The 13,427-nt window shown below is 68.8% G+C and overlaps 5 protein-coding genes across 5 annotated transcripts; 3 read left to right on the plus strand and 2 right to left on the minus strand.

Moving 5' to 3' along the window:
* Positions 1-48: 48 nt before the first annotated feature.
* MICPUCDRAFT_50859 (uncharacterized protein) lies at positions 49-2,082 on the minus strand (the record flags this gene model as incomplete). The annotated part of the gene is made up of 1 exon (XM_003055750.1): positions 49-2,082. The coding sequence occupies one exon, from the start codon at positions 2,080-2,082 to the stop codon at positions 49-51; it is 2,034 nt and encodes a 677-aa protein (XP_003055796.1).
* Positions 2,083-2,353: 271 nt separating this feature from the next.
* On the plus strand, positions 2,354-2,902 carry MICPUCDRAFT_50860 (uncharacterized protein; the record flags this gene model as incomplete). The annotated part of the gene is made up of 1 exon (XM_003055227.1): positions 2,354-2,902. One exon carries the CDS (start codon positions 2,354-2,356, stop codon positions 2,900-2,902), a length of 549 nt encoding a protein of 182 aa, XP_003055273.1.
* A 199-nt stretch (positions 2,903-3,101) lies between these two features.
* MICPUCDRAFT_6488 (uncharacterized protein) lies at positions 3,102-3,793 on the plus strand (the record flags this gene model as incomplete). The annotated part of the gene is made up of 3 exons (XM_003055228.1): positions 3,102-3,481; positions 3,552-3,561; positions 3,677-3,793. Coding segments are annotated over 3 exons (507 nt in total), but the record flags the coding sequence as incomplete, so codon positions are not given.
* A 173-nt stretch (positions 3,794-3,966) lies between these two features.
* MICPUCDRAFT_46438 (uncharacterized protein) lies at positions 3,967-6,162 on the minus strand. Its single transcript, XM_003055751.1, has one exon. It carries the CDS (start codon positions 5,542-5,544, stop codon positions 4,102-4,104), a length of 1,443 nt encoding a protein of 480 aa, XP_003055797.1. The 5' UTR covers positions 5,545-6,162; the 3' UTR covers positions 3,967-4,101.
* Positions 6,163-7,782: 1,620 nt separating this feature from the next.
* Positions 7,783-9,649, plus strand: MICPUCDRAFT_12258 (uncharacterized protein; the record flags this gene model as incomplete). Its single annotated transcript, XM_003055229.1, has 2 exons — positions 7,783-9,093; positions 9,248-9,649. Coding segments are annotated over 2 exons (1,713 nt in total), but the record flags the coding sequence as incomplete, so codon positions are not given.
* Between the last annotated feature and the right edge of the window lie 3,778 nt (positions 9,650-13,427).

A 13,427-nucleotide genomic window follows, 5' to 3' on the forward strand; every position in this document is an offset into this window, starting at 1 on the left:
GCGCATGAAGAATGAAATTTCAAGATGATACGACTCGCGCGTCGCGCGTCATCGCCACTTGCTCACCTCGTCCACGTACCGCCTCGTCATCCTCGCGACGCCGCTTCGATACACCGCAGCCTGCCTCGCGACCGCGGGCGCGAGCGGGTCCGCGGCGACGACCTCGTCGACCCTCCGCGAGCTCGCCGCGGCGACCGCCGCCGCGATGGCTTTTCGGCTCCCCGCCGGCGCCGACGTCTCCGCGCCGCCGCCGCCGCCGCCGCCCATCCCGGTCGCGGCGTCCATCCTCGCGTTCTGCGCTTCCAGCGCGAGCTTTAACCCCTCGATCGCGGCCGTTTTCCGCGCCGCCGCGTCTGGCCGGCCGCGCACCCCCCCCGCCTTCGCCGCCTCTTCGTTTCCCTCGATCGCGCCGCCGAAGGACGCGTGGAGCTCCGCCTCGAGCGCTTCCGGCGTGAACCCCCACACCTCCAACGTCCGCACGACGTCCGTCGGAAGATCCTTCAACCCCCCCGGCGGCGGGTGTTGAGGAAGGATCACCTGCAGCGGGATCCCGCGGACGCGGCTCAGCGTCAGCCGCGCGCCTCTGACCTCCGCGTCGAGCTCCGCGGCGGCCCGGCCCTCCGCCGTCGTCTCGTCGAACGTCTTCTTCCCGGGTCCGCCGCCGCCGCCGCCGCCGCCGTCGTCGTCGTCGTCCGCGTGCTTCATCCAATGCGGATGCAACACGAGCGCGTCGTGCGGGTTCTCCCTCTCCGCGAACCCGTGCACGAAGAGCAGCTCCTCGTTCGGTTTATCTCCGTAGGATATCAACACCTCCTCCCCCGGCCCCGGGACGCTCAAACACTCGAGCGTCACCGTCGGCTCCCCCGCGGTCGCGCCTTCTCTTCCCGAAGCGTTCGCGACGGCCCACCGCGCGTTGGGTCTCGCGCACGAGTGGTTCGCGAAGTCTATCCCGGGGACGATGGCCTCGACCGCGCCGGACGCTTCAGGGTCCGGGCCGATCGGCAGCGCGAGCGCTCTGGACCAGAACGTCGCGTACGCCCAGAGGAACTCGTCCATCGTGATCGGCTTCGCGGACGGTTTCGTCGCGCGTCGACGCCTTAAATCTCGCTTTCCGTTTCCGCCCCCGAGCCACCAGGGTAACCATCCCCCTCCCGTCTTCTTCTCCCTCTCCTCGGGCGGGACGTGCGACGCCACCGCTCTCATCAACTTCTTCCCCGCGGGGATCGCGCTGTCCTTCAGAACGCTCGCGAGCCGCCGCCTCTGCGCGCTCACCGCGCGGTGCAAGTTGGTGCCCCGCAGCGCTTTCATCTCGTTCGCGTCGTAGAACAGCGGCGTCTTGTGCTCGCCCGGCTTTGGCAGCGCGTCGACGTACGCCTTGATGGGCGACCCCTCGCCGCGGCGACGCTCGACGATGAGCAGGAGCATCACCGCGAGCCTCTCGTCGATCTCCCCCGACTCGAGCATCTCGCGGAAGACGGCGCCCGCGGGCGTGTCGTGATTCGCGGCGGCGTCCGCGGAGACGGCGAGTCGCATCGGCACGGACGCGAGGACGACGGGCTTCGCGCCGCCGCCGAAGAGCCAAGCGGCGGCGCCGGCGGCGCTCGACGTTTTCTGAGTCTCGCTCTCCTCCGCGTTCTTCGCGTCGTCCTCGTTCTTCTTCACGAAGAGCCCGAAGCCGTGGTCCTCCGCGTGCCCGCCCGACGCGCCCGCGTCGATCGGGCGGATCTCCACGCGATGGAGGCTCGCGCCCGCGGCGAATAGCCATCCCTGCACGCGCTCCGCGGCGTCGTACGGCAGCGAGCCGATCGCGACGCACTCGCGGCAGTCCGCGGGAGAGGCGGCGGCGGCGGCCGCGGCGGCGGCGGCGGCGGCGGCGGCCGCCGCCGCGGAGGCGAGCGCGACGCCGCCGACGCGCGATGATGATGGCTCGGGGCGACGACGCGCGCCGCTCGTCTCGAGCGTCGACGCGCGTCTCGCGCGAACGACGCGCGCGCCGGCGGCGTCCGCGACGGGACGCGCGGTCGCGGGTATCGACGCGGCGAGCGCGGCCGCGAGCGCGCGTCTCGCGCCGCGGTGCGACATCGCGAGAGGTCGCGAGCGTGCGGCGGGCGCGGGGAGCGATGACGACGACGGACGATCCGCTCCGAGACTCGACCGCTGCGCTGCGCGCGAAACTGAATGCAATTGCACGTCACGGAGACTTGAAATAACACACACACAAATTGCAGTCTCTATCGCCCCAACTTGACGACCTTCGCCGCCACAACCGCGGGCGCGACGCCCGTGAGACCGATACGCGGCGCGCCATCCCCGGACGCCGTCCACGCGACGCCTCCGGGGTCGCGCGAGCGCGATGACCGACGCGTCCGCGACGCCGACGCGCGCGTATCGCCCGCTCGACGTCGACGCCGCGAACGCCTCGACGCGAAGAGGCGTGGCGGACGACGATTCCGTCCCCGACGGCAGCGGCACGCCGGGCTCTCCGACCAGGATCGGGTCGCGGACGCGATGGACGAAGGACGACGCGTCGGCGTCCACGTCCGGCGGCGGCGGCGGCGACGACGCGAGCGTCATGACGCAGGTCACCAGGTCCGGCGGCCTGGAGCGGCCCAAGTACGGGAGGGATAATCAGCCGCAGTCGTTCAAGCGGCCCGATCGGATTCAATCGCGATCGGACGCCGCCGCGGGGGGGGCGCGACGGGAAGACAAGAAGAGCGGCGGCGGCGGCTGGTTCGCCGCGCTGTTTTGCTGCGGGAAGCCGCGCGACGACGACGACTCGCCGAGACAGGTGCGCGCACGCGCCGCGTCGGTCGGCGGCCTCGAGCGAGCGATGCCGCTTCCGTCCCAATTCAACAACATTCAGTTCTCCGAACGATTTCCGCCTTTCCACGAGGGGTGGTAATCCGAATTCCCCGCCGCCGCCTCCGACGTCGCCCCGACCACCACCTCCCTCTAACGAACGCCGCCCCCGCCCCCCCCCCACTCGTAATAATGACTACCAGCAGCAAGAAGCGCTGATGCCGCCGAAGCGCGCCGCCCCGCGCGGGGGCCCGAGAGCCGTCCACGTCGGCGACCCGTTCATCGGCCCGGCGCTGTCGTCGGACCGAGGGAAGCCGTGCCTCGTCCTCGACCTGGACGAGACCCTCGTGCACTCGTCGTTCAAGCCGGTGACGGGGGCGGACTACATCGTCCCCGTGGAGATCGACGGCTCGAACACGGACGTGTACGTGTTGAAGCGGCCGTGGGTAGATTACTTCATGGAAGAGATGGGAAAGTATTACGAGATCGTCGTGTTCACGGCGTCTCTGAGTAAATACGCGGACCCGCTGCTGGACTTGCTCGACGTCGGGAACGTGATCCGGTGGAGACTGTTCCGCGAGCACTGCTACCCGTACCAAGGGAACTACGTGAAAGACCTCACGTCGTTGGGAAGGCCGATGCACAAGACGATCATCATAGACAACTCGCCGCACTCGTACGCGTTTCAGGCGCGTTCTTCTCGCACTGGTTCCCATGCGACCGCGTCGGCGCGGTGCACGCCTTTCCTTGAGGACTTTCGCCGTCGATTCTCTCCGCCCACCCCACGATTTCAACGTCCGCCCTCGACGCCTTTCAACTCCGACTGACGCCTTTGATCTCCACCCCGACGTCGCTTCGTATGGGCGACGACCCTCAGCCGCAAAACGCGTTGCCGGTGAGCTCGTTCATCGACGACCCGCGAGACGACGATCTGCTGGACCTGATTCCCATCCTGATCGACCTCGCGAAGGTCGCGAATGTGGAGAACACGCTCGTGGAGAACGACGGGTTCGTGCCGCGGAGGAGTTGGAGGGCCGCGACGGGGCAGCCGCAGCCGACGCAACGGCGGTTGCGATAGCGGTCGGTTCCCGTCGCGTCGAGACGAGACGAACGAGGGACGGTAGTCAGTCGTCTCCGTCGCGCGCGTCGCTTTATATTTATACTCGCTTTGATTGCATCTTAGATCGTATTTATCACCGACGTCCCTATCCCGTCGCTCCCGTCGTGGTTTACGTAGTTGTACAAAACCGCCCGCCCGCGGCCCTCTCCGTCCGTCGTCTTCCTCCTTCTCGCTCTCGCCGCTCACTCCTCCTCGTCGTCGCCGTCGTCATCGTCCATGGACAACAGCGGAAACACGTTCGACGCCTCGATGGTCTTCTCCTCCGGGACGTGAATCACCGGCCCTTTCGCCTCGCGCTTGGCGCCGTGGGCCGCGTTCGAGTTCGAGTTTGAGTTTGAGTTCGCGGGGATAAACCCGGCGGCGATCTCTTTCGCGATCGGCTTCGGCGCCGGGAGCTGCCCCGGCGCGAGCTTCACGATGCCCGCCTTGGCGTTGACCTCGTCGTGGTACTCCTTGATCTTCTTCTCCGCCTCGGCAATCTTCGCGGTGGAATCCACGGGCTTCGCGGCGCCGAACGGGTTGGATTTCGACGACGGCGCCGCGGTCGCGGGTTCCGCGGCGAGCTTGTCCGCGTCCGCGCTCCGCGGTTTGAGCTGCAGCTTCTTTCGCTCCGGCGGCGGCGGCGCGTTCGGATCCGGCGGCGAGGGCGCGGGTCGATCCCTGCCAAAGCTCTCGCGCCCGCCGCCGCCTCGCGGGGCGTGGTACCCCCCGCCGGTGAAGTTCCTCGCGCCGCCGCCCGGCGGCGACCCGACGACGTCTTCGCTGCGACGGCGATCGCGGCCGCCGCCGTGCGCTTCTTGGTACCCGCCGCCGCCTTCGCGTCTGCCGAACGATCCGCCGCCGCCGCGCGCGTCGCCGCGGTCGCCGCGGTTGTAGCTCTCCGCGAAGCCGCCGCCGCTGCGACCCTCGCCGAGCCCGCGCCGGTCGCGCCCGCCGCCGTCGCGTTCGTTGTATCGATCCGCGAACCCGCCGTGTCGGTCGCGTCGGTCGCCGCGGCCCTCCGGCCTCCCTTCCGCGACGTTCACCCGCAGCGGCCGTCCGCCGAGATCCCTCGCGTCGAACACGAGCGCCTTCTTCAGCGACTCGACATCCTTAAACTCGATGAAGTACCCGCGCGGGCGGTCCGTGTCGCGGTTGCGAACGACCCGCACGTCCGCGACGTCGCACCCGTCGTTCACGAACAGCCCGACGACTTCGTCCTGCGGGCACTCGTACGGGAAATTCCCGACGAACGCGGTGAACGGCGGTTCCGACGGGATTGGAATCTTCGGCCGCTGCGGCCGCGACGACTCCGCGACGCCGCCGCCGCCGCCAACGGGTCCGAGTCCGGGTCCGTCCGCGGCCGCGTTGGCGTTCGCGGCGGGCGCGTCCGGCTGCGGCGTCGGTCGCGTCGTCGTCGCGCCGACCGGCCCGAACATGGATTCGTACGCGTTGGCGGGGCGCGTCGACGTCGGCGACGTCCCCGCCGCGTTTCCAAAGATCGGCGGCGAGGACCCGAACGAGTACGACGGCGCGGCGTGCGCGGCGCCGCCTACGCCGCCGCCGAAGTTGAACGCGCCCATCCCGGGCGGCGGCGCCATCTGACCGCCCATCATCGGTTGTTGACCCAGCGGTTGACCCAGCATCGCGCCCGCGTACGGGTTCAAGTTCAACCCGCCGACGCCGCCCGGCGCGCCGAAGACGTTGAACGCGCCGGCGCCCGGGGGAGGCGCGGAGTGGAATTCCGCGCCGTCGTCGTCGGCCCACGACTGTTGGACGGGGACGAGGAGAGGAGGGCGGGGAGATCGACGATGGATGAGACGACGATTCGATCGGTCGTTCGATCGGGACGACGGATAAAAAACGAACGAACGAATGGCTCGGACGACCGAATCGAGACGCGGACGACGACGGGGGTCGACGCGCGCGGAGACGCGCGCCGTCGCCTTCGAGCGCGCCCGACGGGCTCGCGCCCGTGTCTAAGGCGCACGGCGCGGTAGGAGACGCGCGCGGCGGTCGCGCGCGGTCGCGTCCGCGCGCGATCTCGGCGCGCGCCCTCATTCAACAACGCGATAGATAATTTACGCGCGCGCCAGCGGGTCCCGGGAAGAAAAAGAATCGCGGGGCCCCGCGAGATCGCGAGACGTCGCGCGAACGCGCACCGCCATGGTATCTGCGCGCGTTCCGTGCGGGTTTCCCTGAACACGCCGCCGGTCTCGACGTCCGTCTCTCGCGCGCCGCTTCCCCGCGGATCGCGCGTGCGGTGCACACTGCGACGGCCCGCGATTACCCCCCCCGCTGCCCGCACGAACAAAAATCTCCCCTGGGATCACCCGCGAAAGGCGGATCCGCGCGCGCGTGTGCACCGACCGCGCTTGGCTCGCGAGAGCCTGGCTTTTCGACGCGCGGGCGAAAACCTAGCGACGCGCGCGGCACACCGACGGCGCCGACGCGACGCCGACGCGCGCGCGCTCCCGCGCGTTCATTCCTCGCGCGCGTCCGAGCCGTTCGATCGATCGAACGCGACGCCCCTCGAGAGACCTCCCGCGTCCCTCGGAACCGAAGGCGCGGACGACCCCTGGCCTTTTGCGCGCGAGCGTCGCCGACAGCGACACGCGGCCGCGCGATCGCTTTCTCGACGCGCGGCGGAGGGACGCGCGACGATGACGCGCGGCGGCGACGCGCCCGAGGCGCCGCGCGACGGCGACGCGCCGCCGGGAGGGCAAAACGTGAACGCGGACGCGGGCGCGACCGCGCCGACCGCGCCGCCGCCGCCCGGGATGGACGCCGCGACCGCCGCGCAGACGGCGCGCGCGCTCGCGGCGCAGCAGCAGCAGCAGCAGCAGCAGCAGCGGTGGCTGGCGTCCGCGATGATGCCGGGGCCCGCGCCGACCGCCCACGCGACCGCCGCGGGCGGGCTCCACGCGATGCAGGCCGCGATGCAGAGCCAGGCTGCGCTCGCGGCGGCGCTCGCGAACCCGGCCGCGATGGCGCAGGCGATGCACGCGATGGCGGCGATGGGCGCGGGCGCGACGGGCGGCGCGTTCCCCGCGCCGTTCGCCGCGCCGTCGTCGTCGCCGTTTCCTCCTCCCGGCGCGTTGATGCCTCCTCCTCTTCAGGCCATGGCGGCGGCGCAGGCCATGGCGCAGGCCGCGGCCGCGCGGGCGCACGCCGCCGCGCCCCCACCGGCCGCCGCGCCTCCCGAGCGCGCGCCCGGCGCCAAGGCGGAAGCCCCGGAGGCGATGGAGACGGACGACGCCGCCGCGGATGCGGCGGCGCCGGCGGCGCCGGAGCCTCCGCCGAAGAAGAAACGCGGCCGCCCTAAGAAAGACCCGAACGCGCCGCCGAAGACGGAGACGAAGAAAGCCGCGACGGCCGCGACGTCTACCGGCGGCGGCGACGCCGCGACGGGTCCTGGTCCCGGCGGCGGCTCCAAGAATAAAACGGCCGATGAGAAGCCGTTATCGGCGCGAGGAGGGGTCGACCCGGAGGTGGCCGCGGCGATACCTCCCGAGCTCCTTCGCGAGGCGCTCGTCGCGGAGGAGGGCGGCGGGCGACGGTCGGGACGGAAAACCAAAGCGCGCGTGATCATGATCGACGGCGAACCCGTGCTTCGATCGAACGCGTACACGATGGAGGACGGGGAGCCGTCGGTGTTCGATAAGGAGCTGGACAAGGACGCGCGGGAGGAGGGCCGCGAGGCTGGCATGCGAACGTCGTACGTCTTCGAGGAGAAAAAGAAGGGGAAGCCGCGTAAGCCGTACGGGCCGCGCAAGCCGAAAGTGATGACGGAGGCGGACGAGGAAAACTCGCGGCATAACAAAGAGATGATGCGCGAGATCGAGCTCGCGAAGAAGAAGAGGGCGTACTACCTGAAGAACCACATGAAGGCGTTGGCGCCGTTTGTCGAGGAAAAAGTTCGGGATAAAATCATCGCGGACGGCGAAGCGTACGCGCCGTCGGAAAAGATCCTCACGCCCGTGGACAACCAACCGGAGAAGATCAAGGCCGTGCTGCGAGAGTACCAGCTCGAGGGGATTCGGTGGATGACGCGGATGTACGACGACGGGTGCTCGTGCATTCTCGCGGACGAGATGGGCCTCGGGAAGACGCTTCAGTCGATTTCGTTCCTCGCGTGCCTCCACGAGATGCGAAACGTGAAAGGCCCGCACCTGGTGATTTGCCCTCTGTCCGTGTTGTCGTCGTGGATGGACGAGCTCCAGAAGTGGTGCCCGTCGTTCCGCGTCGTGAGGCTGCACTCCACGGACGAGAACGAGCGGCAGCGACTCAGGAAAGAGGTCGTCATGAACGTCGGGTCGTACGACGTCGCGGTGACGACGTACGAGATGGCGTGTAACCCGACGTTTAATCTGACGTTGTCGCAGAAAGTCTACTGGCGGACGATGATCTTGGACGAGGGGCACAAGGTGAAGATCGAAGAAACGGCCGCACATGGGGTGTTATCAAGGGTACACCGCCAGCACACGCTGTTACTCACGGGGACGCCGGTGCAGAATAATCTACACGAGCTCTACGCGATTCTCGCGTTTTTACACCCCGACGTCTTCACCTCCGCGAAAGCGTTCGACGCGGCGTTCGACTTGGGGAGCAAAGAGCACAAGGTGGACTCCGGGACGTTAAATCACGCGCACTTTTTGATGAAGCCGTTCGTTTTGAGGAGGATAAAAGGCGAGGTGGAGGTGAGTCTCCCGGAGAAGACGGAGACGAAGATCATGTGCCCGCTGTCGCCCGCGCAGACGTTTTGGTACCGTCGGCTGTTGATGCGCGAGAGCGGCGCGCTGAACGAGGCCGAGTCGGCGATGTTGAGGAAACACAGCGGCGGCGGCGGTGGGGGCGGCGACGGCGCGAAGTCCTCCGAGGGCGGCGGCGGCGGCGGCGGCGGCGGCGGCGGCGAGAAGAAGCTTCAGTCGCTCCTCATGCAGCTTCGGAAGTGCTGCAACCATCCGTTCTTGTTCGCGGGGACGGACGTCCCCGAGGACGGCGTTCCGATCGAGGAGCTCGTCGAAGCGTCCGGGAAGCTCGCGGTCCTCGATCGCATCTTGAGACGGCTGAAAGACGCCGGTCACAGGGTCGTTCTGTTCTCGCAGTTCACGTCCATGCTCGACATTCTGAGCGATTTTTTAACCCTCCGCGGGTATCAGGCGCGTTCTATACACTGGTTCCCATACGACCGCGTTCGCGTGGTGAACGCCGATCCTTAAGGACTTTTGCCGTCGTCTCTCTCCGCCCAGGTTCCCTCGCTTTCAATCCCCGCCCTCGACGCCTTTCAACTCCATCTGACGCCTTTCAACTCCACCCCGACGTCGCTTCGTATGGAACGACCCTCAGTACGCGAGACTCGACGGCAGCACGAACCGCGTGCAGCGATCCGTGGACATCGCGGCGTTCAACCGCCCAAACTCACCGATGTTTGCGTTTCTCTTATCCACGCGCGCGGGCGGCCTCGGCGTCAACTTACAGACCGCGGACACGTGCATCCTGTTCGACAGCGATTGGAACCCGCAAGTCGACACGCAAGCGATGGCGCGCGTGCATCGCATCGGGCAGAAGAAACCCGTGCACGTGTATCGCCTCATCACCGCGGACTCGGTCGAAGAGCGCATGCAGCAGCGCGCGGAGAAGAAGCTCTTCTTGGAGCAGATGGTCAGCCGCGGCAGCACGAAGCAAGCGGAGGAGCTCGGCAAGCTGGAAAACAACGATCTGTACGGGATGTTGCGCTTCGGCGTTGACGCCGTCTTCGCGAAGGACGCAGGCGAGCCGCCGACGGACGCCGAGCTCGAAATCTTGATGGACCGCACCCCCGAAGGCAACGCGCGACGACGCGAGCTCGCGTCGTTGCAGAGCGAAGTGCAGCACACGGTCGCGGACTTCGCGGCGGACGGCGGCGCCGCGGCGGCGGCGCCGATCAGCACGTACGTGATGCCGAGCTCGGTGAAGGCGAGCGGCGGCGGCGACGACGACGACGCCGCAAACGCCGCGGGCGGGAAAAGGAATAAAAATCAAACGATGAAGGAGATCGCCGCGGAGGTCAACGCGCAGATACTCACGGGGAAACGGGAACGGAAGACGACGACGATGGTCGTCGACGGGCACACGATCCTGAAAGCGAACAACTACTCGCTCGAAGATGGCGAGCCGAGCGTGCACGTGAGAGAGTCCCGAAAAAAACCGCAAGCGGAGAAGAAGCAGCGGGCGCAAGTCGCCGGGAGGGACTACGGACACTCGTACACGTGCCAGGCGTGCTGGGACGGCGGCGACATCGTGTGCTGCGACTTGTGTCCCGTGTCCGTGCACGCGGAGTGCATCGGCGTCACGCAAGACGAGCTCGCGAAGGCGACCAGATGGGCGTGCCCGCATCACTCGTGCCACGAGTGCGGACGGAAATCTGCCGCCGTCGGAGGGATGCTCTTTCGCTGCGAAGCCTGCCCGCGCGCGTTCTGCGAGGATCACCTCCCGTCCAGCGCGGAGATCATAGGGCAGTGTAAGCGGTTCCAGGCGCTCGGACAGAGGCACCCCGCGCAGGCGTGCTTCATTCGATGCGACGCCGAGTGCGTGAAGTGGGCGAAAGAGCGAAGGCTCGAGGACGGCGGCGACGAGGCCGAGGTGAGACTGCTTCCCATACGACCCCGTTCGCGTGGCGCGCGCCGTTCCTTAAGGACTTTTCCCGTCGTCACTCTTCACCCGCGCTTCCCTTTCAACGTTTGACCGGTAAGACGTTCGACTGACCGATCGCTTCACCCACGCAGGAAGCCGCGGCGACCGGGTGGACGATGGGCGCGAAAGTCGCGCTCACGGACGCGTGGATCGAGGAGAGAGACCACGAGATCGACTTGCCGCTGGACACCGCGGGGCGGTCCAAGCCGCTCGCGCACGCCACGTTCACGGACCTCGTGCACTTTTTGTTGCGCATGGAGGGCCCGAAAAAGAACGCGAGGAAAGGCCGACGACCGAAGGACGCCGCGGCGGCTGCCGCGGCCGCGGCCGCGGGCGCCGGCGCCGGCGCGGCGCGGACGTGGGAGGACGAGGCCGAGGAGCTGGACCCGCAGCCCGGCGACACGATCACCCTCGGCGGCGTCGACGCGTACTACACGAAGGGAAGCATGAAACTCGACGAAGTCGCCGAGAAGCTCGGGCTCGACGTCGGAGAGTTGTTGTCGTGGAACAAGCCGGACCTTCCCGGGCTCCACGCCAAGGCGTACCTCCTCGAGCGCACGCGCGTGTGGCTCGGCCCGAGGCCGCCCACCCCGGAACCGGCGTCGGCACCGGTTTCGACCGCGGTTTCAAACGCGGTTTCAAACGCGACGGAGCAGCTCGTCGACCCCGAGGCGGAGCGGAAGCGCCGCGACGAAGAGCTGCTCGCGGCGGCGCAGGCGGCGCAAAACGCGGGCATCGCGAAGGGGCCGCGAGACGGCGCGCTGCTCGGCGACGAGTGCGTGGACGAGCCGATGGTGCTCGGCCGACCGTTGAAAGGGTTGCGGCAGAAGGACATCGACCCGACGGAGCGCGAGGCGATCATGGCGGAGATGTTTAAACGCGTCCGGCCGTTTTTGGAGCGAAACATCGAGAAAGCCGCGGAGCGCGCGAGGGCGCGCGTCAAGGAGGAGGAGGAGGAGAACGCGGAACGCGCCAAGCAGGAGCAAATCCGCGCCGAGCGTTTGCTTCGAAGAACCGAGGGCATCCCGGTGCATCTCCTGTCCGCGACGGCGAGCGACTTTCGATCGACGGCGAAGGCGTCGTCCTCCGCGCCGGCGGCGCCGTACGGCGGCGAGATCACCGACGCGCAGATGGCCGAGCTCGAGCTCGAAATCCTGCGGACGCTCCGCGCGGCGGCGTCAGGTCGCGCGCCCGGCGCCGACGCCTTCGTCCCCGCGGCGAACGTCAAGGTGTCCATGGCTCGACGCGCTCGTCCGGAGATCATCACCGCGTCGCGGACGCGTTGGGACCACGCCGAGCTCGGCGACGCGCTCGGGTTTGTCCTCGCCGTGTGCGCGCTCGACCGCGCGGATAAGATCACGCTGCGGAGGAACGAGAAGCACCCCGAGGCGGTGGACCTCGCGTCGCTCAAGCTCGGTCCGAACGCCGGGGACGTCGCGCCGGACACCGAGGAGACGGAGGCGAGGGCGGCGGCGCTAGAGAAGGACGCGGACCACGGCGTCCTGAGCGCTCGGGACGTCGCCGTCTCCTGCGGGGACGACCTCGTCGGGACGCTCACGCCCGGGGGCAAGCGCGGGGACGAGCAAGTGCGGTACGTCCCGAAAGGAGGTACCGAGGGGAAAGAACTCGTGGTGCCGGCGACGGAGTTTGAACGCCTCGGCGGCCGCGGCAGCACGCGGAAGTGGCGCCAGTCGCTTCGGTTCGTCGGCGACGACGACGAGTTCAAAAACTTACCCGTGGGGAAGTACCTCCGCGAGATCGGCGCGTCGTACCGCGACGCCGTCGTCGGCAGAGCCCTGGAGGTGTTCCACCCGACGGAGGGGACGTACTACGCCGGTGAGGTGACGTCGTATAAGCCCGAGAGCGGCGAGCACGAGGTGATGTACGCGGATGGGAACCGCGAGTGGTTGTACCTGTGCCTGCAGTCCACGCGTTGGCCCGACGGGGTCCCGGAGCGGTTGCCGCCGGAGGAGAAGCCGCCGGGCGGCGGCGGCGGCGGCGGCGGCGGCGGCGGCGGCGGCGGCGGCGGCGGCGGCGGCGGCGGCGGCGGCGGCTCGAAATCCGGTCGCTCCAAGCCGAGGGCGAAGGGCGCGGGCACCAAGGCTGGCCGCGGGCTGCGGTTCGATCCGAGCATGATGAACAAGCCGGACGCGCCGGAGCCGACGGCTCCCGCGGGCCCGCCGCCCGGCGTCACGATCGTGGAAGACGGAATCAAGACGTATTACTGCGTCGAAGCGGAGACCGTGGACGCGGCGGCTGCGTGTCTCAAGATGGACTTCAGGGACGTGCTCGCGTGGAACCGCGCGTTTCATCCGCGCGTCACGCGGCACGCGCGTCTTCTCGCGGACACGCGTCTATTCCTTCAAGACCCGGGGTCGGATCCCTCGAAGATCCCGCCGCCGTCGCGCGGGGACGGCGGCGGGTTGATGGACCCGCCGATGCCGATCGCGCCGCCGCCGCCGGAGACCCTGGACGCGAACGCCGCCGCCGGCGGCGAAATGGAAACGACGATCGACCCGGCGACCGGGGAGAAGCGCAAGGCGGACGGCGAGCCGGGCGACGACGACGCGCCGAAACCCAAGCCCAAGAAGAAGCGCAAATCCAGCGCGAAGGGAGGCAACAAACCTAAGCCCGGGGACGCGGAGGAGGACGTCAAGTGCGAGCTCGAGGCGATACAGGTCGTGCGGCCGCCCGAGGTGGTCGTCGCGAGGTCCGGCGACGGGAAAACGGCGAAGCTCGCGCGCGCGTTTCAGCCGGGTGCGGAGGACGTCGCGATCGAGTCGGGACGCGCCGCCGCCGCCGCCGGAACCGGAACCGGCGCTCCCCGAGGGGGGTGCCGAGGGTGCCGAGGGTG

Source organism: Micromonas pusilla (genome assembly GCF_000151265.4).
Source record: "Micromonas pusilla CCMP1545 genomic scaffold MICPUCscaffold_1, whole genome shotgun sequence".
NCBI classification, from domain to species: Eukaryota; Viridiplantae; Chlorophyta; class Mamiellophyceae; order Mamiellales; family Mamiellaceae; genus Micromonas; species Micromonas pusilla.